This window comes from Pteronotus mesoamericanus, unplaced genomic scaffold, assembly GCF_021234165.1.
Source record: "Pteronotus mesoamericanus isolate MK-2021 breed Mesoamerican mustached bat unplaced genomic scaffold, CSHL_Meso_final scaffold_165, whole genome shotgun sequence".
In the NCBI taxonomy this organism is placed as follows: Eukaryota; Metazoa; Chordata; class Mammalia; order Chiroptera; family Mormoopidae; genus Pteronotus; species Pteronotus mesoamericanus.
Window position 1 is genome coordinate 6,734,276 of NW_026555307.1, and position 24,271 is coordinate 6,758,546.

Genomic DNA, 24,271 nt, shown 5'->3' on the forward strand with positions numbered 1-24,271 from the left:
TGTCCCTCTCCTTAACCTAGTATGCCATTCTTCTCCTTCTCCTACCTGTCCTTGCATCTCCTACCAGTCCCACTCCATCAGGCCTTCACTCAGCACTCAGGTGCTTTCTGAGTAGGTCACATCTTCTGAATTTCTCTCCACAACCCCACACTGGGTTCACCTCCTCAGTACCTTTAGAGCATCCACTCCAAGCAAAGGAAATACCATGACCCCAGCCTTGCCCCTCGGTGACCATGCCTCGAATCCTGGGTGCAGCTGAGCAGGACTCACTCTAACACTCACCTACCAAAACTTCACCCACTGCAGCAGGCCAGGTTGCGCCCGGGAAGCCTGCAGGACAGGGAGAATGTCTGAGAAGACATCACACTGTCCCCTGCATAACCTCTGGCCTCAAGCCCCTTCTCTCACAAGGTGAATTTTCTTTGCCCCAGTACTTACCGAGGAAGAAAGCGTGACTCCCCCCTGTAAAGAGAAGATCAGAGTAGGTGATGTGGAGACTACAGTAACCTCTCTGGACTCTGCCATGTCCTTAGAGCTCAGGAAGGGCCCATTGGAAGGCGCAGTCTCAGACCAGGTTATCTCAATGACCGTCGACAGTCAGCCCATGGAATTTTTTTCACAACAGTACTTATCATCCTAAATACATTTTACCCAAGATGATATGAACGTGATCCCTTAATACACACTGTCCACAGGGAGTGAACGAGAATAGGTAGGTCTCCCTCTGCCTACAAGGCAGATGGAAATTGACCACAAATAATTGGCGAAGTGGATACCCACAGTATCCAGAGGTAGTATGAACCTCTTCGCCGGTGAGCAGAGAGTTTCTGGTCTCTCAGTGGAAGGGCTCTCCGCAAGGGCAGGGCTTTATTGTTTTGAGAGGTGGAGGGAAATACCACCTGTTTGCTTCACCTGCCCAATTAGTATTTGGCACATTTATTTACTAAATTTATAAGATTGCTTTCTTTGCAATTGAATGCAACAAAATTCTCAAATGTCTTTCCTTTTATTTCCTTTGTGGAATGAAGCATTTATTTCCCACCAACCAAGAGTTCCTGGGCTAGCCTCACCGATCCTCCTCTCCCTCTACCCTCAGCACCCCCAGAAGGTCAGCAGTTAAAGAGGTAGAGAGCGGATACTACAAAGGAAGGCTGTTTGTTCTGCCATGTTTCACGTGGTTTTTCTGAGGAGCATATTTCTCTTTCAGAGAGGAGTGGTTCGCTGTTTTCTCCATGATGTAGGCACTGCTTTCTTGTAACCTTTGTTGAGTGTGGGTGTGAAGAGCCTTGAAACTTCTAACTAACTCACATAGAGGACCTTGGCAGGGAAAACTTCCCCCCTCCCTTCCATGAAGAGATCCCAGTGGGAAAACAGGACAATTGAAAGTCTTACCTTAGCGGGGGTCTTGGCTGAGTACTGCCCACTAGAAGGGGTAGGATATGCCTGCTGGTTATAGTTGTAGTTCTGTAGAATAAAGTAGAGGGCAGTGGGTAGTGGGTGGGGGTAAGGCAGCACAGGAGGAATGAAAGCATTTTGCTCTGGAATAGACACCCCACCTCCCTGTCCTGGCTGGACATTTCTCAAAACCCCTGCCTTCTCCCTTCCCAGTGCCATGTGTTTCCTAGAATCTCCTTCAGCCACCCACAGCCCACACCCTCACTTCTTTACGGTCCTAGCCCAAATGGCTCTGTCTCCTTCCCTCTCCCAACTCAAGTGTTACATGGGAGGTGAGGGAAGGAGACCAAGGAAAGAAGTGAAGTTTAAATCAGGCAGTCACATGTCAGATAGCTTACCTTGGAAGTTACAGGTGGTACCTCTGGCCATCCTGCACCAGGCTGAGAAAATTACAGAGCAGAGGAGTGAAGGAGGAGAATTTCAGATTGGCCAGACTCAGAAACAAGACTGAGAGGGACAAAGGGCCTCCAGAATCGGTCTGAGGGTGGAGACTTACCTCGCCAGCACTGCCTGCCCTCCTCTGCAGTGGTGATGATGGACTGGCACCCTGTAGGGAAGAGGGGGCCACCGTTCAGGTGTCTCCATGGTCCTTCGGGCCTTGCCAGAGTTTTGGGACTCCAACATCCTGCTGCCTAAGCTCTGCCCTCCACTCAGAGCACCAGCATCCCACCCGCCGCACCCCGCCCCTCTCAGGGGTCCATAAGTGCTGCCTACAGAGAAGACAGTGAGCCTAGAGGAAACCGATGGCCCAGATAGATACAGGCAGATTCCCACACACAGTGCAGGTTAGCAAGACCATCCCCACCCAGGCACCAGGAACGTTGGCAGCCTGGCCTGAGACCAAGCTAGAATGGCAAATGTGAGGTCCCCACACAGGCCCTTCAGCCCCAGCCCACTTTTTGCTGACCCCAAACCCCTCTTCCCTCACAGGCCCTTTTATCCCTGTTCACAAATGCTGTTCCTGCAGAGGCAAAGTGAAGTGTATAACGTTACCTCAGGGTCGAAGAGAAAGAAAAGAGAGAAATACAAGGAAGCAGATGCAGATGTGTGTCCTTAAGACACACTGTAGATGCACTTGCCCCCTCCGCTCCCCCAGCTGAGGCAAGGGGAAGTTTCTAAGCAGTGGGAGAGAAGTTAAGTTTCTTCCATCATCACTTCTCTACATGAGCCCGGTCACCACTGCCTCTCGTACACACAGGGTTAGGATGTTCTCCTTAACTCTGACGTAACCCGCTGCCTTTTCCTCACCTGACACTGAATGCTAACCCCACTATTAGCCCTATGACTGAGGTCACAAACTGGTTGACCACAGGCCTCCAGACATTTTTTTTACTTGGTTTGCATTTTTAAAATTAATTTAACTGTGAGCAATTCAAAATCAAATTTCTAACTTTTCTTGAAGAATCAGGTGACGTGGCCACACTGGTACATGACAACAATCAGCTGGAAGGCCTTGGCCTTCTTCTTTGCATGGCCCCATCTGTCTGGCCCTAGATGCCTGTCCCGTGTGGATGAGTGAGCGGGCCACCCTTGCCTCAGTGCCTAAGGGATCTGATGCCCAAAGGCCGCCAACCATGCAGAATCGAGGCATGGCTTTGTGGAAAACCCAGAGGTCCTGCCCATCCTCCCCAGAACCCAGATATTCAGACCCTGTGCACCTTCCTTCACTTGACAATGACCTGACCCCTCCCCCCACACCTATTTCCCTTCAGCTTTCCTCCCTAGTGTCCCCCTTTCCAGTTCTGAGGTCCTTCCTCACCTCATGGTCCCTGCCGCCTGCTCACCTTGCAGTACCCACCCAGCGGTGGCTCCCTCCGAGCTGGGCCATGCCCAGCAGGAGCAGCAGCAGAGTGGAGAGAGTAGTCAGCTTCATGCTTCTGTGCCTTTCAGGGCCCCAACCCTCAGCCTCGGTTTTTATCCTAGGGAGGACCTGCCACCCTGCTCCTTCTTCAGTGACTCACAGCTTCTCCCTCCCACCCCACTCCCACTCAGCGTTGCATAAAGGAAAGTGGGAAGGAGGGAGGTACCCTCCCTCAGCAGAGAGAGCAAGTAACTAGGACAGAATCTGCAAGACACTGCCAAGAGCCCAGAACCCCACCTCTCCAGGGCTGAGCTTCCTGACCCCAAAACAAGAGGTTCTGCCACCCTTACCTCAATAATTGCTTTCCAGTTCAAGAAAGGAGTTTTGTGTTTGAAATCCTAGGGGAAGAAGGAGAGATGAGTGGGCCACAGGGAGGCAGAATGCAGAGGGTGGAGTGCAGCAGCTCACTGGGAGAGTTTCTAGACCACATACAAGAATGGGTTTAGGAGCCTGGGTGTGGTTGAGGGGTATATGAAGATAAGCTTATTAAGGGTGTTAGAATTTTTAGTGATAAGATTTGGGTGAGATTACCCATCTCAAAAATAAAAAGAGGGGGAATTTTGTGAAAGGTAGGTTCAAGCTGGGGGTTGGCTGCCTTGAGGGAGGTAGAGAGAGGGACAAGATGACCAGGATGCCAGTTCCTCAAAAAGTGAGGCTTGTCCTACCTCCCAAAGTCGGCTGAAGTAAAGGAGGGCTCGAGTGCTGGGAGATGGGACTTGGCCCTGTGAATGAAAAGTGGGAAGCAGGTTAGCAGGGAGCCTGACCCCTTGATCACCTAAGCCTCTACTCCTGCTCCCACCATTTTTCAGAATTGCACTGCAACCAAGTTTTGGGGGGAAGCTTGGTGTCTGTAGGGTCTAGAAAACTATTTTTGCCAGCAGAAGAAGAGAGAAGCTAGATCTATGGAGCCATCCATTGTTTTCCCATCCCTAGCATATGCACCGTGTTCTTCTCTATCCCATGCCCCATCCTCTGGCTGAACCTAACTGCAGCAAAACCTCAGGACCAAGACCTGCTCTCAGAGCTTCCTGCCTTTTCACCTGCCATGCCACCTCCAGCCCATTTCCCAAAGCTGTGGGGCTGAAGTCACCACTTCCAAGGCCCCCTGGGATAACAGTGGAGATATAAAAAAGGAGCAGAGACAGGAGTGTGGGGCAGCCAAGGTTTATTTCAAGGGCAAAGATCGAAATTAGTAGTGAGATAGTGTTGTTTTAAGAAGGGGTGGGGGACTCCCACCCGTTTGGTAGCTCCTTGTCTGGAGGTAACGGAACGGGAAAGCTCCTCTCATCCTGGGCAAAGAAATAGGTTCTAAGAGGGAACTCAAGGAACAGAACTTCAGGGAGTAACGGACCACGTCAAGGTTAGCTTAGACCCCTGCTCCAGGAATCTTCAGGGACTTTTTGCCTACAGTTATCATCCAGTCAAATCCAGATATTCCAGCTTGGGCTTGAAAACCCCCACACCTTGTCAGGAATGTTATGTATAGTCCCCCTGTCTTCACTCCTCACTCTGGAGGAAGTCCTTAGCTCCTCGCCCCTGACTGTGAAGGAGATGGAGCTCACCATTCTCTTCTCTGCCCCTCTTCTGATATCTGCTCCTCCAAGAAGCCACCTCAAATGAATCCTGTCTATCTGCAAGCACTCACTTTAGTGCCCCCCCTGCCCCACATTGCCTTCCAGCTCTTACCTGGTTTATTGCGTCCCAGTTAATGAAACCCAGCTTGGATTTAAAGTTCTGCAGGGGGAAAAAAATGACACTGGCTAAATTGGATGAAAGAGGTCAAGGGTCACCACTGATAGTTGTTATAGAAAGATTTCATCCTGTGAGAACAAGGGACAGGGTTTTGGTTTTCAAAAAAGGAATGAGCAGAGCACTCTTGCTGAACTCACCTTCCAGAAAGTGTCGAAGTCAAAGAGCCCAGGAGATGTCTGAGAGTTCTAAGGAACCAAAGACAAATGGAATGAGATTAAGAACCCATTTTGTGAACAAGAGGCAGGGACAGGAGCTATGGGTGTCTGGAGGGTCCCAGCCCAAAGTAGGGTGATGCCTCCACTCACCAAGTTATTGATTCCACTGACAGCTTCACTGCCTCGACTGGACCCTTGTCCCTGGATGGGTGAAAAAAGGGACTTAATATTCAAGGCTTATGCACTTTGTCGTGCATAGCACCCATCAGCTTGCTCCTGGCCCACTCATCTTTGCGTTTGCTTGGGCACCGTGTACCCTCTGTAAAGCTATCTCTCTTCTTCTTTACCCAGCACCTAAGAACCATACCTCCAGTAAGTCTTCCTATAATTACTCATTATTTGCTTCCTAGAATAATCCTCCCTGCTCCCCAGTGTATAGTCCTACTACTGGCCAAGCCCTGTGCCTTAGCCTGCCGTGTTCCTTTGTAGAATATCTCCATTTTTCAGATGAGGAAAAAGAAACTTAGAGCTGCCCAGCAGCTTACCCCAGCATCTGTCGCCATGTCGGACCCTGAACCCCTCTGGTGGGACTATGATGCAGAAAACTCTGCAGGAACTGTGGGGATGAGGAAGTTAGGCTTCACTGGCCCCGTTTTACCCAAGAGGAAGGCAAGGCTCACAGAGGTCAACTGACATGCCTGAGGATGCACCTATGACAAGTGACCCAGCTGGTGTTGGAACTCTCATTTCTAACTCAAAGTCCACCTCTTTTCTGTTTCTCAACACTATCTTCTTAGGTATGCTTTTAAAAAATATCCCCTTGGCCATTCTTCTGTTATTTTTGTCTGCTTTTCCCCTCACAGAGGTAATACAGCTGTGGCTGCAGCTGGAAGAGGGAGAACAGATGAGTCATGGAGGATCATGGGGCTCCCAGGCCCCTGTTTGGTCTCGTGGCAGTCATCCGAGATGGATTCAGAGCAGCTGGCAAGAAGAAACTGATATTTCTTTTCCATTTTCCAGGCTTTTTGCACTCTATCCCCACACTCCACCATCCCTTCTCCTAAAGCCATTCCTGCTCACCTGATAATTGCCTTGGATGCCCCCAAAGAGGTGGCTGCCCTCCTTGCTTATTTCCTGGGGAGGGAGAAAATGGAGAAGAGTTGGCAGGGAAGCAGGTAGGATGTGGGGTGAGATGTAGGCAAATGATTCCTGAATGAGGGGACTGAAGCAGGAATACGACTGAGGATTTCCCAAGACCCTGAGAGAGGCTCTTCTCTCTGGGTAGCTCCATCTTCCCTGGCAAATTTTGTTTCTCCCCTTTATGGATCAGGTTATTGCTCACTTATAATGCTCATTAGTACCACAATCACCTTTGTTTCTATCCATGTCTACAGGCTGTCCAAAATTCGATAGGAAAGGCATTTGCCACCAAAGAATTCCGCCCCCCCGCACACCCAGAATTGAAGCAGGAACTAGCCAGGCTGTTGTACTGAATTGATTCAAACGGCAGGACCAGTCTGGGCTGATGGCTTGCATTTGCCAGAAAGGTGAGGCTAGCTGGAGAGCCAGGGGAGCGGAGGTAGCACGGAAGGAGTCTGCCTAGTTTCCTCCAGTGTAGAGGTTGGCTCCTCTAGAGTCCTGCTTTCACTGTTTGGTGTAGATCCCAGCCCTCAACACCTCTTCATTCCCATAGGTAAAATCTGGGCCAAGCCAGGACTTGGGACTATCTGCTCTGTTAGTGTTCCTGCTGGATCATTGACCTCCACTCCCACTCACTGTTGCCACAATCCCTATTCAAGACATGTCATCTCCTTACCCTGATGTCACCAGATCCTCTGGGGCCTCCCTGTCCTCTGAAGCCCTGAGGGACAAGGCAGTAAAACACAGAACATTGTTTTAGATCCTAGGTCCATCCCTGCAAATTTATGTATGATTTAATACAATTCCTCTGAAAATCCTAATGGAACTTTCTTTTGGAACTTGTCAAAATCATCTTGAAGTTCATTTGGAAGAATAAATGTCTAATAATGTGTAGGAAAACACTGGAAAAGATAAGCAGCAAGGCAGGACTTCTATTGGCAGATGTGAGTGCACTACAAAGTACCATAAATGAAGCAGTGTGGTTCCTGTCTCAGAGCAGATGAATCAATTTAACAAAATAGAAGCTCTGAGCTCCCAGAAGCTCTCCTCAAATATTAAGGTATTTATAAGTGATATTTTAAATCAGTAGTGGAAATGATTCAGTACACAGGGCTGGAATACCAGTTAAGTTTTTTCAGTCAAACTTACCAGTTTCCTCCCTTCTGTTTCTATCTGGTTTTTCCCTCATGAGGGAGCATCCAAAATGTAGGGTCTGCCCAGTTGGATTGAGGAATGGGACTAGACAGTATGCAACCAAGTAAAGCCCAGGTGGATTCAAGAGTTAAATTTAAAAATGAAATTACATAAGTATTGGTAATGCTAGAAGAAAATAAAGACCTTTATTTTCAAAAGCAGAAACCATAGAAAAAGAGATTTTGGTATGTTAAAACCTAAAAATAGTTACAAAATGGGAGAAGTTTTCTTAAAACTTATTTATCCATAAAAGATGAGTATCCCCAATATTTTAGGAGCTCTTCAGAGAGCCTTTTGACATACAGTACAGGGCCATGGTCCTCACCCTGCAGACAGCTCTCACGCCAAGGCACAGAGCAGCAGCAGCAGCAGCAAACTCACCCAGACCTTGTTAGAAACCAGAATCTCAGCCCCACCCCAGAGCTGCTGAATCAGAACCCGCCTTTGCGTAAGACCTCTAGGCGATTCCTGTGTGGACATTAGTGTAACACTTCCTCTGTCAGTGTTGCAGGTACTGACAGAAAGGCTGAGTTTCCAGAATAACCAGGAAGGGAATGTATGAATTTAAACTTATGTCAAAGGGGTCACTGAATTCTGTTCACTGGCCAGGAATAGGTCATTTGAAATGATTACATTTCTAAAAGGACTGGTTTTTATACAATTTTTCAAAGCCCCATCTGTGGCATAAAGTGGGGTACTTACATAGAATTTACAATTAATTATTACTTTGGAGATTGTTAGAAATTTTATGTGCTGGGCTTCTCCCCCTAAATTGTAAATTCCCCCCAAGAAGGGAGCGGGGGAGGGAGGTTAGTGTTAGGAGTGGGGCTGAGCAGAGGTGAGTTAGGAGGGACGGGCAGCTGCCATGATGAACTGACATAATGACAAGTTTGTCTCTCACCTGACCCCCAGATCCCCCAGACACTCGGACTTCGTTCCCTGGGTTGTCACACTGTGGGACAGAGAAAGAGAAAACTTGCTCTAGGTCCCCACCCCGACACCAATTCTGGCCTTCAGACCAGCTTTTTAACCCCAAGGCTCACCCACCTCAGCCCCACCTCAGCAGCAGTCCACCCCCATCCTCCGTCCCAGCTGTGCTGTCCTATCATTTGATGGGCCTCTTATTTTCCTTCCCACAGTTTGAGGGAATCTGTGCAGGTGTGAACACTAGACACTCACGCCGGGTTTATTTCCACTTCCTCCACTGCTGCCTGAGGAAGAGCTGGTATTGTCTTCCTACAAGAGAAAGCAAGAGTCCATTTGGTGTCTTAAAAGGACTTGGAAGGGACCAAAGAGTTCCAGCCATGTTTTGTTTTGTTTCTAACCTCCTCTCCCCAACCTCCATACCTTCCCCTCTTCAGCCAGTCACTCACTAAGGGAAGGTTTTGGGAGCACAGAGATGGCCAGGTGTGGCCAAGTGTATTTGGAAATGTGGGATAATTTGCCAATTCTGAGCAGTCGTTCCCCACTTCTCACTGCATGCCAAGGGTGAAAGGCCCCTGGAGCGTAACTTCACAAAAGCCATGACCCTGGGCCCTGAGGGCAGGCTGAGGCTCCTTCTGCCCTGCCCCTGTGTCTCCTCTCCCCTCACTCTCTCCTGGACCTAGGAACGGGGGAAGGACCACTAGAAGGGAGCCTGATCAAACTTCCTACACTTTCCTAAGGGTTGCTCTTAGATGGGGTAAAAGCAGGTAGCACAAGGAGCAGTGAATTAAAGCAGTTATGTTACTTGGCTTGTTCTATTGCTTCCCCCCACCCCCTTGCCTGACACCTTTCTCAGACCCCCAAGGAAGCCACCCGCGCTGGCTCTCTGCAGGCCCCTCTTGGAGCTTCCCCATAATTTGGCTGCCAGGTTGTGGTCCCCTCCTGGCGTTTTCATCTGCCGTGGAGGGGCTTCAGGTGTGCGCTGTATTTATTAGCTCATCTATGCCACAGCTCTGTAAATGCCCTTAAGTCTCCACGTGTGTGGGCTCGCCCCCATCCTTCCGGGAACTTCCCTAACAAGTGCTATGTTTTTCTGTTCCCACTTCTATTCTTCCTTTTGTCATCCCCAGCCGTAGTCAGATTTGCCAAGCTGCCACGACTGCAGGAATAGGGTGACAGCAGACAATCTCCACCATGATGGAGCAGAGATAAGGAAGAGAGTGAGCAAAAGTAGGGAAGGTACCTCTTCTGGAAAGATTGGAGTGCGTATCTAAGGAACCCTGTTTGCTGGGCTGGGAAGGTGGGGAACAGAAGCTGAAGGAGCCACAGGATGACAACTGCCAGCGATACTACCCACACCACCTACGCCAGGGCTGGAAGAATGCAGGAAGACCTGGGAGTGTGTCTCCTCAGCAGGGACCACCGGGGATCTCAGCCCCATCTGTGCCTTCATCAAAGGAGCAGAACTCACCCAGTTGCTTCCAGAACTGCTGCTGCCGCTGCCGCTGCCGCTGCCGCTGCCGCCGCCGCTGCCGCCGTTGTTGCCGCTGCCGCTGCCGCCGTTGTTGCCGCTGCCGCTGCCCCTGCCGCCGCCGCCGTTGTTGCCGCTGCCGCTGCCGCTGCCGCCGCCGCCGTTGTTGCCGTAGCCGCTGCCGCCGCCGCCGTTGTTGCCGCCGCCGCTGCCGCCGCCGCCGTTGTTGCCGTAGCCGCTGCCGCCGCCGCCGTTGTTGCCGCTGCCGCTGCCGCCGCCGCCGTTGTTGCCGTAGCCGCTGCCGCTGCCGCCGTTGTTGCCGTAGCCGCCGCCGCCGCCGCCGCCGCCGCCGCCGCTGCTGCTGCTGCTTCCCTAAGGGGAAGGAACACAGAGCGAGGACTAAAAATGAGAACACAAACACGGCTTTCCTCCGTCCCCTTCCTCTCTTGCTCAGGCACAATCCCTGCCCGCTCTGCGCTCTCCCTGTGCCAAATGCCTCAGGGTGCCCATCTTACCCAAGAGTTGCTAGAGCTTCCACCTGAACCAGAGGGTGGGGCGTTGGTGCACTGCAGAGGAAAGGGGGTAGGTGAGTTTTGAGATTTCAGCTAGAGCCATTGCCACAGGCCAGGTACTCCTTCCTCTTACAGCTTGGCTTTCTTTCCCATCCCCATCCCCATCCCCATCCCCATCCGATTTACATTCCCTTCTCTCTTGTCTCTTGCCCACGCCCGCCCGTCTCTTCCCTGGCCAATCTTGCCTTTTACCTCAAGCCCTGCCTTCCCCATCTTTCTTTCCTCTTTGTCCCTCCCACTTTCTGTCACACACACCCAGACACCTGCTTCTTCCCCAGACTCTTCCTCTTACCTCTATATTTGGGTTGTTGTTGCCCCTCATTGAGCCATAACCAGGTTGAGCTACAGCTCCCTGCGGGGAGAGTGAGACTGAGTGTGGGATCCAAAGGATGGGGAAGGCATGGAGAGTGTGGACTTGAGGGAGGAACGTTGCAGGATCAGGGCTGGAGTGCTTACTTTACCTGAGCATTGGTCCCCAAGTCATATGGTCCTCCATTGCCTCCCTGGCCCCAGGAGCTTCCCTGAGAGTTGGTTCCAAAGCTGCCCTCTGAGCCTGCAGAGTGTCCATGGCCCCAGGGAGTCCCTGGACCTTCAGGATTGCCCTGACTGTGGGATCCGAGGCCACCCTGAGAACCAAAGATGCCATGGCCTCTGGATGGAGGCTGGCCATTGGTTCCCTGCAAGGACAACATGCGACCACTTAGTGTATGGCCTTCTCACCCTGTCATGGGGATGGGGGGAGGGGCAGACAGAGCAACTAGAAGAGGAGCCAGAGCAGGGTATAGGAAGAGACCCCAAAGTGGTAGAGAAATCATACATAATATGGAAGGAAACTGCTTCAGTCACAAATAAGAGACTCCTTCATCCTTTCAACTGATCCCCAAGACTCTCAACCCAGCTGCACACAGCCACCCATTTCCACACCCAGCTTCCTTCCAGCCACTCACCCAAGCACCGTTGTTGCTGGGCATCCCCTGCCAGGAGCTGTGGGCAGCATCTATTCCATGCCGAATAATATTCTCAGCCTGTCTGCCAGCCTCACTCCCAGTGTCTCCAAGAGCATGGGCTGCTGCCTCAACACCCTGGCGGATGGCCTCCCCGACCCTATGGCCAAAGGCATCACCCATCCCTGGGCCCATGGCCTCCCTAAGTCCAGAGCTGGCTACCTCTCCAACCCCTTGCCCAATGGCCTCCCCGATTCTACGGCCAATGGCATCTCCCACCCCGTGTCCAATGGCCTCCCCAATACCTGTTTCGGCACTTGCCCCTCCACTTAGCAATGGGCCAGCCTCCCCACTGCCCAGATACAGGGCCAGCAGGAGGCAGGCCAGGGACCCCTGTAACTTCATCTCTGCCTCACTTCCCCCCCCAAATTTCCTTCTATTGGCCCTTTATCTTCCTCTGTGTACGTGTGCCCTCCTCTGTTTTCTTCTTCCTTCTGACTTCTTGTTTTCCCTCCCTCTTGGTCTACAACCTTCTCTCTCCTTTCCCCAACTCCCCTGCCTTCCCAGAGTCCTCCTCCCTGTCACTACTCCTTATAACATAGCTTGGGAGAAGGTGACAGGGCTGGGCAGCCCACAGTCCCTCCCCGCAGTGACTCAGGGCCAGCCACCGATAAGGTAATGAGCTGTAATTGTGAGTCTCAGAGTCTGTGTTGAAACAGAGAGGGAGCCTGTGCATCAGGGAGGGAGGGAGAAGTGGAATGAGATGGGTGCAAAAGTGTTCCAGTTTCCCAACCCAAGGAATTTGGGGCGCAGGGTGGGGATGGGGGCATTTGGAGAGATAGGCTGTTGGTGTCTCCTAGAGGCAGCAGGTGGAGGGGAGTCACAGGCCGGGCCCTGCCAGTGAGGCAAGGATAGGGAACCCAGTGGAATAGGCCCCACCCTAGGTGTAAACCAGCCTATGTCGAGGGGACCAGAATGGGAGTCAGGTGCCTTTTCTTGGCCTTTCTCTCAGTTTCCTTTGGTCTTTGCCTCTCCCATTTCTCTACTCTCCCATGCTATCACCTAAAGGTGATTGATTGCTCTCCCCCTCTTCCACACCTTCCAGCCCACAGAGAGCCTGGGAACTGTGAGACTGGCCTCAGGTCTCAGTAGGGACCCCAGGCATCTGGGAAGGAAGTGGTCACGCCCCTGAGAGTGGTCATCAGAGTGTCTCAGTTAGCATCCTGGTCGCTCTTGGCTGAGAAAGCTGGGTGTGGAGCAGGGGAGCTGGGCGGGCCAGCCACCCCCAGGGAATGAGTAGGAGGGAAAGACCTAGGGAGGGAGTGGTTGACCCAGGCAGCCATCCTGTTTACCCATCATGGAGGGGACATGTGTGTGAGTTCATGGCCTCTTAGGAGGGCTGGGATAGTACCAGCTCACCCCACCCAACGCCTAGCCTCCCCCAGGGGCCAGGAGGGCACTGGCAAGGGACAAGGATTAGCACAAGGGCAGGAGCCCTAGGTCAGCAGCATGATGCTTTCTTGGGTCCCAGCTCAGGATGTAGAACTCCGGCATTCTCCCCAGGTCTCATCCCTGCTTAGCAAGCATGGCTGCCTCTATACTCCCAGGAGCCCCAGGCCCTCCCACTTGCCACTGCCATGTATCACTGTGATACATCACCCAGTTAGGAGGGGCCAGTTTCCATCTGCCTTTCTCAATGTCTCCCAGTCAGTCTCTCTCTCCACCCCAACATCCACACCCTAACTTGTAACATTCAATACCTCTTACCATGTAAACACAATCCCTGTCTGTCCTCAGCAGCTCCTACCTCCCTGTTATTCCATCTCTGACTCTAATGATGATAATAAATGGCGGTGGTAATAATAATAATAATAATAATAATAATAATAATAATAGCAGCAGTCCCAATCTATCAAGGGCTTTATATGTGTCCAGCACTGGACTTTAAGCACTTTAAGGTTCAGATAGCCCTGGAGATCAGTCTTATTATTACCCCATTTAGAGATGGAGAACTTGAGGTTCAGAGAGCACATGTGAATGTGTGGTAGAGCCAAAGCCCAAGCCCAGCCTGCTTTCACTTCTAAGCCCCAACCCCCAGTATTTTCTGTCATCTCAATGTCTCAAACCTCCCCCTACTTTTCAAAGCCTTCATTCTTCTTTGGATAGAATCGGTTTGGGTTTTGCCCTAGCACCTTGTTGCAGGGCAGAGGGCATAGGCAGGGAAAATAAATCTGGGGTCTCCAGGATTGGTGATGGAGACCCCAGACCCTATTCCCACTTCCCCAGGACAAGACTGTGGGCAGCAGGCAAAGAATTTGCTAAGACTCCTTCCCACACTTCCTTCATGGGACACCACCTTCACAATGGCATGTAGCTGTTGCCATGTACTCATTACTAATGTTTTTCTTTATGGTAGCTTATTTTCTTAATATATTTTAAGAATATTTTATATTGCTGCTGGAAGTAGAAAGCCAGAATCATTTGCCCATAAATAGAAAGTATCAGGAAATCATAGAGAGAAGCAAATGGTATTACAATGGTAATACAGTGGTATTACATTATAGATGGCTGCAGTTCCTGCATCCTCTTTGTTAAAAAGAGAAATTAGCAAGTATGAGAGAGATGTTCGAGGCACAGCAGGATGGAAATTGAGTCTTCCCTTTTAACATATCAGAAAGCTTCAAAGGAAATTGAGAAAAGAGTTTCTCAATGTGTGGTTCAAACCATGTGTACAGACCACCTAAATTCTCCTCTGGCATCAGCAGTCCTATGTTCTACCTTTGGAGAAAAACTGCCCTTGGACATCTCTGGACCTGAGGAATCACCTCAAATCAGTTTTAAAGCATAGTTATTAAGTACCCATCATGAACCCAAAAGAAGATGGGGTGCTTTCACATGCGTGATCTCATTTAATCTTCGTGAAGTAGATATTATTCTCATTTTACAGATGAAGTAACTGAGTCCTAACATGTTAAGCACATACACAAGATCATATGTAAAAAAGATTATGGTAAAATGGAGTTGTCGGAATTTGACCCAAGACTGCCTGACTCCAAACAGCTTTTTTCCCTATATCACCAACCCTCCCTTGTTTTGTACATGACAGGATCTACAAATCTGACATGACTACATCATGTTCAAGACCCTCTGGTTTTAACTTTTCTCTCTAATTTACACCTTTATTCGTTCAACAAATATTTATTGACTACCTACCCTGTGCCATGCCTGTTCTAGGCACAGGGGAAAGCCCATGGGACAAGATCATCAAAATAATTTTCCATAGGGAGCTCACATTCATTGTGGGGTTAGTTGGGCAGTAAACATAAAGGGGTGATGGGCACTGTGAGGAAAAACACAGTAGAGTGAAGGAATAGAGAAGAGTATTTTAAATCAGATGGTCAAGAAAGAACTCTTTGTGATCTGATCTATGAACTGAGACCCAAAGACAGTGAGAGCCTGAGCCATGAGGATATCTGGGGATAGAGTATTCCAACAGAGAATGGTAGTGCAAAGGCTCCGAGGCTGGAGCAGGGAGGAAATGGGAGGAGCTGAAATTGAAGGGGTGACAATTTTTAAATTAAATTTATTGGAGTGACATTGGTTAATAAGATCATATACGTTTCAAGTGTTCATTTATATGGTACTAGATCTGAATATTGCACTGTGTGCCCACCACCCAAAGTCAAGTCACCTTCTGTCACCGTGGATTTGGCCCCCTTCACCCTTCACTATTCTCCCACTCCCTTTCCTCTGGTAACCGCCATACAGTTGTCTGTATCTATGAGTTTCAGTTTTATATCCCACATACGAGTGAAATCATATGGTTCTTAGCTTGTTCTGACTGATTTATTTTGCTTAGAATAATATTCTCAAGGTCCGTCCATGTTGTTACAAATGGCAGTATTTTATCTTTTTTTATGGCTGAGCACTATTCCATGTATATATGTACTATGTCCTCTTTATCCAATCCTCGACCGAAAGACACTTTCATTGTCTCCATGTCTTAGACACCACGAATAATGCTGCAATGAACGTAGCAGTGTATATATCTTTGCAAAAGAATGTCTTTGAGTTTTTTGGGTAGGTACCCAGAAGAGGGATTGCTGTTCTCTATTTTTTTTTTGAGGAACCACCAGACTGTTTTCCATAGTGGCCATACCAGTTTACATTCCCACCAGCAGTGAAGGAGGGTTCCTTTTTTCTCTGCAACCTCTCCAACAAGTGTTATTTACCTATGTTGTTGATAATCACCATCCTAACAGGTGTGTGAAGTGGCATCTCATTGTAGTTTTGATTTGCATTTCCCTAATAGCTAGTGAAGTTGAACATCTTTTCATATACCTGTTTTCCATTTGTACGTCCTCTTGGGAGAGATGTCTGTTCAGGTCTTCTGACCATTTTTTAATGGATTTTTTGTTTGGTGTTGAGTTGTATGAGTTCTTTATATACTTCGGAAATAGGTAACCATTGTGAAGACTGACTTTTATTCTGAGGTGGAACGAGTCAAGGGCTTGGAACAGAGAGAGGCTGTGATCTGACTCAGGTGTTAACAGGATTCCTCTGGGGAACAGACTATTTTGAGAAGAGGAGAGTACAGAGATCAGGGAGGAGGCTTGGGAGGGGTGTGGAGGCTGGACTCAAGTATAGAGAGGAGATGAGGCCTTGGGTATGGGCAGTGTCTCTGCTTCCTCCTATAGGGTCCTAGGTCTCAAACTGGCATCTACAGGCTTACCTCATCCACAGTGCCTGTTCTGGAGTCATGGCTGAAATTCTAGCTCTACTACTTACTAGCCATGACTTTAATCCATCTCTACAACAGTTTCCTTATCTGTAAGAGGGGTGAATGTGAAGATTAAATGAGGTAATAATTCAGAGAGCTTAGAGCAGTACCTGCAACACAGAGCACTCAACTTATGTTCTTGCTAGTGTTGGGCACATTAACATTGGAAGCCTTTCTTGGCAATTGTTTAATTTTGAGACATACGCACACACACCTCCTAAAAGGGTCAAATGCAGAAACTTATTTTTAAAGAGGGTTTATTTTGAAGTAGGCCCCCCGCCTAGAAGTACCAGGGAAGAATGCCACCTCACTAGCAGAGATCACCAACAGGGAAGTGCTCTTGAGAGAGCCCCACTGCCACCACTTACCAGCTGGCTAGCCTCAGCAACTCTTTCCCTCCTCTGAACCTCAGCTTTATCCTTTGTAAGGGGGATAATCATGGTACCTGCTTCATGGGGAGGTTGTGAGGATGGAGTGAATAATGTCTGTAAGTGCTTGGCAAAGGCATAGTAAACACAGAACAAAGATGGCTGTGTGGTCCCACCCAAACCCCTCTCCCTGTCCTTCTGTATCCACAGAAACTGGCCCCTCCCATCTTCGTTACTCCCTAGCCTGACTCCACCTATCTGTCTCAGGTGCCTCACTCTTGCTCACAATTATTCCAAGGCCTTTCCCAGGTCTGCTCAAGCCTCTCCTCTACCAGTTGCCAGCCATTTGTGCCTGGTCTCGACCTCGCCTTTTGAACCTCTTAATCTAGAGAGAAAATGGATATGAAACAAGTAAATATATAGTTACAAATTGTCATAAGCTCTATGAAGAAAAAAAAAATAGTGTGCCATGAAAGAGAATAAAAAAGGTGGCCCTTTGTTCAGATTGAGTGGTCAAGATTGCTGAAGCCTGACGGGCGAGGAGGAATGAACATGAGAGGCAAAAGGGACATAGAGGTTTGTACCTCTAATTCTCCATTACCTCTTTCACCTATTCCCCACCACCTGCCCCTCTAGCAACTATTGATTTATTCTTTGTGTCTAGATGTGTTTATGTTTTGTTTGTTCATTTGTTTTGCTTTTTAGATTCCACATGTAATGAAATCATACAGTATTTGTTTTTCACTTTCTGACATTTCATTTAGCATAATACTCTTTAGGTCCATCCATGTTGTCCCAAATGGTCACCTATACCTTAATTAAAAAGGAAGGCATATAGAGGATATTTCTAGCAGAGGGAACAGCATGCGAGGACTCAATGCAAGAATATCCTGTGCCTATTTTACTCTTCAAAACTGACTACACTCTTCTTTTCCAAAGCTTCCCAGGATTGACTCCAGTAAATATTGATTTATCCCATACCTGTTTGGTGAGCAAATCCATTACAAAAATGTGAATACAGATAAAAATCAATGAAAGCTCTTACTTTTTATGAAAGAATGATTCCCTTGAATATCCCCTTTCAGGAGGGAGCCCTGCAATCCATATGAAATGGTGTCCAGCACAGAGTAGACTTTCAATAATGTGTGCTATGAGTGAATGCTTTATTTTTTAATGCAGGAAACAGGTGTCTGAAATTTACTTTGAAGTACATCAAAAAATGTTTTGATATGTGGCTAGATCCAGAGATGTGTGCAATGGATGGATGTGTGGTAAAGCAAACATAGTAAAATGTTAGTGGTGGAATCTAAATAGTGGGTATGCATGTATCCACACTAAAGCTCTACATCTTTGTGCTGAGTTAGAAACATTTTCAAAATAATAAAATATTACAAAATAAAATATTGTAGGAGGAGAGAAGGAATATAAGTGATAAAATGATGGTATTCTATAGGTAAGGAAAAATGTAATGAATATAAAGTGTTAGGAACATCACTTTTACCTCCCCTCCATGGAGTATCATTTAGTTCTTACTGCTGCATTCATTGCCTTGTATTTGTTTTCATATTCTGTTTATATGCCTTGTCTCCTTAAGAAGCCTATAAATTACCCAAGAGCAAGAACACTGTCTTTTATTTTTGGTCCCACGACTGCTGAAATTTTGAAGCTAGAAGGCATGTTTATAGTCCTCGCCTACAGACACACGGTCCCTGCTTTATATAGGAGGCAACTGTGGCCCCTGGAAGGGAAGCAAGCTGCCTGCAGGCACACAGTCTGGATTGGAATGCAGGTCTCCCAGCCATCAGGCCAGCACTTAGCAGGTGCTCTGGAGACTTCAGAGGCAGCCGTGAAAGATTAGGTTCTGGCAATCGAAGACCTGCTGCTTTCTCATAGGTTACCCCATGCAAGTGCCCTGGTCCCTCTGAGCTTCTGCTTCCCCATCCATACAATAGGGACCATAAGACCACTTCTGCCTTTGGGTTGGGGGAGGTTTAAATAGTTACAGAGCATGAACAGCTTTTCTCACAGGCCCTAGGACCTAGTAAGTGCTCAGTATATAGTAGCTGCTATGATGATTCCCCTGGGCTTTGAGTCATCCACAGATCTGAAAACAGGGCCTCCTGAGTCACCATTCCTGTCTTTGTGAAGAAGTTCTCCCTTGTGCCATCAGTTGGCCTTCCCTCTGAGCCTTTGGTCCTCCCTGTGAGAGGATCTCTCGAATGTATCTCTGTGCCCTCTCTTTCTTCAGTAATTCCCATAGCTACTGATGCCAAACAAGGAAAGATCCCTTTGTTTTCAGAATATCCCTTGTAGCTCGTAGGCTGTTTCTCCATCCAAATACTGACTATGTGACCTTGGTCATGTTTCTTAACCTGTGCAAGCCTCTACATGCTTCTCAATAAAATGAGGCAATAACAGTACCTCTTACTTAGTGCGTGGTTGGGAGGCTTCAGTGATGTCATGCATGTGAAGTACTTGTCAGAGAGCCTAACAGGCCTAAATTGTATAATAAATCCAAGTGATCATCGTTATTGCTTTGGTGCAACATCTCCTGAATGAGGATGCTGCCCCCTTTGGCTCCCCCTGAGTTCCTGCCCTCTCCCCACCGGGGGTCTTTGCCCCACCGCTGGCCTGAGTGCTGAGGGGCTTTCCCTGTGTGACACCCCTTCTAGTGCTCATCACAAACTTGGGAAACTAATGAAACATGGTTTGTCCTATAACCACCTTCACAGATCCGAGCAGCCGCATTCTGCAGCTTAACCTATCCTGTACATCAGACCCCCAGCTCATTCAGCAAAGAAGCAAGAAGAAAAAAAACAAGCCTCCCCCCTCACAGCCCTCCTTAGGGAGCATGTGGACCATGATGAGAGTATGTTGTGTCATATTTATTCACAAATCTCAGTATCATTCCCTTAAAGTACTCCCAAAATCTACCCCCACCCCCATCCCCAGCTCCTTCACGTCATTTCAGCTGATATGACAACAGGAACGTCAGTCTTCTCAGCAAGGCCAGGAATCAGTTTAGGGAATGATGTCGGCGACGCTCTGGAAAAGAGGAGACAAGAAGTGAATGCAGGGTGTGCAGTCATAGGGGCAGTGAGATTTCTGCCCTCATGTCCTCCCGCCCCTAGGGAAACAAGAGGGAGGCTGGCTACTTTGGCCAGGAATTGCCTATGTTCTGGGGAATATCTTAAGGAAGTTAGCACCAAGATTAACAAAGAGTAGGGAGCCAGGAGTCATAGGGAAGATGATGAGGAGAGATGGTGGGCACATGGAGGGGATGGTTTCAGCCACCCCTCTCTCCCTGGCTCACAGATGCACACGTGCCCCTGGAGGTCTTTTCTGCCAGCTTGTGTTTGCCTCAGTGGGAATTAAAAGCATCCAAAAGATGAAAGCAGGATGCAAAGGGCAAGGAGCAGGTAAAGAAAGGGATAAGCAGAGCTGGGAAATGGTTTGGATGCTCTCTGAAAGCCTGAGAGTCTGTCCACAGTGAAGTTATCCATGAATAGGCAATGGTAAGGATGTGTACAAATATCTCCCAAGACAGAGGAGAAATCTGAAACCATGTGGCCACTCACCCTCCACAGAGCTGGAAAGTTGATGAAGGGCTTGTTGACCGAAGCCTGAAATTCAAGAACAAGAGGGTCAGTACCCAGCACCCATCCCACCACCATCCTAGGACGGCTTCCACTCCCCCACCTCCAAGTCCATGCTTTGCTCAGGAGACTTACTCCAGATGTTAATGTTGTGGTTGCGCCCCCTCCGTGATGGACGGTGGATCCGCCTGGATGACCGCCCTGTGGACAAAACCCAGACCATCATTACAACCCATCAGCCCTTGAAGGTTTCCAAGTTCCTTTTCTCCAGTTACCTGCTGCCCTCTAGGATGACTAACCTCCTACCCCCTCACTGTCCAGAAAGAAACCCAAAGGTCATGTTGCCATGGTTATTCTGTGGGGGATGGGAAGAAAAGCCAGGAAGGACATCTGCCTCTACTGACTAATCTTCCCCCAATTCCCTTTTATTTTAGTTAATGAAATGTTCTTAATCACTGAAAAGAAGCCTGACTAGAAAGGGAAGCCAGAGGACCCACCCAAATACAAGGACCATAGTTAACCTCAGCCCTGACCTCAACTCTACCCCTTCTATACACACATGAGCCTGATGATCCCTAACTCGGGTTGATCCCCATCTTTAATCCTATCCCAGACACTCAGCAGTGCTGCAGCCTGGAGCCCTACCACAAACCTCCTTCTCCTACCATCTGTCTCAGACCCCTTTCCCCTTTCATACACACTTTCTACATAGCCTCTTCCTTCCTACCCACCATCCTGGGCTCATTTGCCTGGCAGCCAGTGTGGCTATGGGCTTTGAGGCCTGGGCCAGCCCTCAAGAGGGTGTCCCATAGATTCATCATGGAGATTTAAAGAGTGGAGAGTTGAGGCAGGCAGTAGTCAGCCTTCTATAGCCAAACCCCCTCCTTGGTGCCTGTTCAGCTGTGCACAGCACTGCTTACTTCTCCTGCCCTCCATTGTCTGTTCCCTCTACATAAATGGGGATCAGAAATCTTTCAGGAGCCCTGCTCTGATGGGGTAGTGTGGAAGAAGAGAAAGAGCCTGGACCTGAGATTTGCCAAAGACGTGTGCTGGCCCCATGACCTTGGCAAATCCCCTTAAACCTCACTAAGCTCAGGTGTCCTTATCTGAAAATTAGGGAGTCAAGTCAACCTTCTTACCCTGACTACCTCAAATTAAATAGAAAAGGGCTTATCTCTAAAGCTTTCCTCATGCTCACACTCTGATGTTCTGCATTTTCTCAACACTCACTCTGCTCCCACTGTAATAGATCTTGGTTCAGCAACCATTTCCTGTCCCCCAGGAGAGGCTTCCTGTTCCTCCCTCTAGAACTCCTTAACTAAGAGGGCAGCTCCCTGAAGGTGGGGCTGGGTCACACTCACACTGTCTGGTATAAAGCTTTCAGGTAAGATGGCTTGATCCATCTGACCAGCTAACCACCAGCTTCTTTGTAAAGGAGAGGAAGAAGGGGGACACAATAACATAGCTGCCTAAGCTTCTTTCACCATGTGTAGGCTACCTAGATGTCCCAACTACCTCAAGCGTTTAACCTCTCCCTCCCCCAGCCCACTTCTCCCCATTCCCCAACCCCTGTTCACCTACATTCAGCAGCTGGTTGGCCTCCTTGCCGTCTTGGTTGAACCCATTATGAACATTCTGCTGCAACCTGTCCACCTCCTTTCCAGCCTGGCCAGCAGCATGGTGGACACCTTGGCCAAGTTTCTCCGCTTCCTTTCCAGCCTGGCCAGCAGCGTGGTTGACCCCTTGGCCAAATTTCTCTGCCTCCTTCCCAGCCTGGCTGGCCCCTTCGTAGAACCCTTGGACCACTTTGTCTGTCTCCTTTCCAGCCTGTTCAACGGTATGGTGAACTCCCTGGCCAAATCGCTCCACCTCCTTCCCAGCCTGGCTGACTCCATTGTGGGTCCCTTGAACCACTTTGTCCCCCTCTTTCCCAGCCTGCCCAGCAGCATAGTGGACCCCCTGACCAAGTTTCTCTGCCTCCTTCCAGGCCTCATTAATCCCATGGTGGACCCCATGGCCAAACTGCTCTACCTCCTTCCCAGCCTGGCTGACCCCAGGATGGACTCCTTGGACTATTTTGTCTCCCTCTTTCCCAGCCTGACCAGCAGCATAGTGGACCCCCTGACCAAGTTTTTCCACCTCCTTCCCAGCCTGGCTGACCCCAGGTTGGACTCCTTGGACTATTTTGTCCCCCTCTTTCCCAGCCTGCCCTGCAGCATGGTGGACCCCCTGACCAAATTTCTCTGCCTCATTCCAGGCCTCATTAATCCCATGATGGACCCCTTGGCCAAACTGCTCTACCTCCTTCCCAGCCTGGCTGACCCCAGGATGGGCTCCTTGGACTATTTTGTCTCCCTCTTTCCCAGCCTGCCCTGCAGCATAATGAATTCCCTGGCCAAATCGCTCCACCTCCTTCCCAGCCTGGCTGACCCCAGGTTGGACTCCTTGGACTATTTTGTCCCCATCTTTCCCAGCCTTCCCAGCAGCATTCTGGACCCCCTGACCAAACTTCTCAGCCTCCTTCCAAGCCTCATTAATCCCATGGTGAACCCCATGGCCAAACTTTTCTGCCTCCTTCCCAGCCTGCCCAGCAGCATGGTGGACCCCCTGGCCAAACTTCTCTGCTTCCTTCCAGGCCTCATTAATGCCATGGTGAACCCCCTGGCCAAACCTCCCTACCTCATCCCCAGCCTGCCCAGCAGCATGGTGGAGCCCCTGGCCAAACCTCCCTACCTCATTCCCAGCCTGCCCAGCAGCATGGTGAACCCCCTGGCCAAACCTCCCTACCTCATTCCCAGCCTGCCCAGCAGCATGGTGAACCCCCTGGCCAAACCTCCCTACCTCATTCCCAGCCTGCCCAGCAGCATGGTGAACCCCCTGGCCAAACTTCTCTGCTTCTTTCCAAGCCTCATTAATCCCATGGTGAACCCCATGGCCAAACTTTTCTGCCTCCTTCCCAGCCTGCCCAGCAGCATGGTGGAGCCCCTGGCCAAACCTCCCTACCTCATTCCCAGCCTGCCCAGCAGCATGGTGGACCCCCTGGCCAAACTTCTCTGCTTCTTTCCAAGCCTCATTAATCCCATGGTGAACCCCATGGCCAAACTTTTCTGCCTCCTTCCCAGCCTGCCCAGCAGCATGGTGGAGCCCCTGGCCAAACCTCCCTACCTCATTCCCAGCCTGCCCAGCAGCATGGTGGAGCCCCTGGCCAAACCTCCCTACCTCATTCCCAGCCTGCCCAGCAGCATGGTGGAGCCCCTGGCCAAACCTTCCTGCCTCACTTCCCGCCTGGTTGACCCCATGATGGACCCCTTGAATCACTTTGTCTGCCTCCTTCCCAACCTGTCCAGCAGCATTGTTCACGCCATGGATAAGCTTCTCTGCTTCCTTTCCTGCTTGTCCGACGCCATTGTTGATCCCATGGGCTACCTTGTCCAAGCCGTGGTTGAGCCCCTGGACGCCCCTGTCCAGCTCCTTGCCGGCCTGGCTCCCCATGTTGCTAAGTCCATTAAGAACTTTCTCCACTTCCCTTCCAGCTTGAGTGATTCCATTATTGATGCCTTCCAGGGCCTTGCCCACCTCTCTCTCTGCATTGCTCAGCCCTCGGTTGATCCCTTCAATGACCTTCTCAAGGGGGTCATCAGTGGCTGCCCATCCAGGCAGGGCCCCCAGTAGCAGTAGGAGGGAGCAGGAACTGACCAAACTAGCAAGATGCATATTGTTGGGAGGGTGGAGAGGATGCAGAGAGGAACGAGCGAAGCCAGGCTGCTATTTATCCTCTGCCTCCCTCCCTCTTCTCCACCCCTCATGACTCAGTTACCCCCGTGAGGCACTGACTTGGTCCCCAGTCAAGGAGGTATTTCCCAGGAAGACTTGGGGTTGAGCAATAAAAAGGAGGAGGAAGACAGAGTGAGTCATGAATGGAGAATACTCATATGGCATCTTTGCTCTTTGCCCAGCTCAGGCCCTCCACCCCAGAGCCTAGATGTCTGCCCTTCCAACCACCTCCTCTTTTCATTCCTCACCCACTAGCCAGGCCTCCTCTCTCCCAACCCCACCTCC

At 49.7% G+C, this 24,271-nt stretch overlaps 2 protein-coding genes across 2 annotated transcripts; both read right to left on the reverse strand.

Annotated features, from left to right (window-relative positions):
* Positions 1–282: 282 nt before the first annotated feature.
* DMKN (dermokine) lies at positions 283–11,873 on the reverse strand. The gene is made up of 17 exons (XM_054588863.1): positions 11,472–11,873; positions 10,986–11,186; positions 10,817–10,876; positions 10,472–10,518; positions 10,003–10,238; positions 8,737–8,756; positions 8,459–8,509; positions 7,040–7,084; positions 5,206–5,253; positions 5,003–5,050; positions 3,982–4,038; positions 3,607–3,654; positions 1,952–2,002; positions 1,794–1,835; positions 1,393–1,464; positions 439–462; positions 283–330 (listed from the first exon to the last, which is right to left on the reverse strand). The coding sequence occupies exons 1-17, from the start codon at positions 11,871–11,873 to the stop codon at positions 283–285; spliced, it is 1,500 nt and encodes a 499-aa protein (XP_054444838.1).
* Positions 11,874–19,551: 7,678 nt separating this feature from the next.
* On the reverse strand, positions 19,552–23,932 carry SBSN (suprabasin). The gene is made up of 7 exons (XM_054588864.1): positions 23,216–23,932; positions 22,946–23,161; positions 22,584–22,891; positions 21,794–22,529; positions 20,348–20,413; positions 20,195–20,239; positions 19,552–19,661 (listed from the first exon to the last, which is right to left on the reverse strand). Exons 1-7 carry the CDS (start codon positions 23,924–23,926, stop codon positions 19,638–19,640), a joined length of 2,106 nt encoding a protein of 701 aa, XP_054444839.1. The 5' UTR covers positions 23,927–23,932; the 3' UTR covers positions 19,552–19,637.
* Positions 23,933–24,271: the final 339 nt, after the last annotated feature.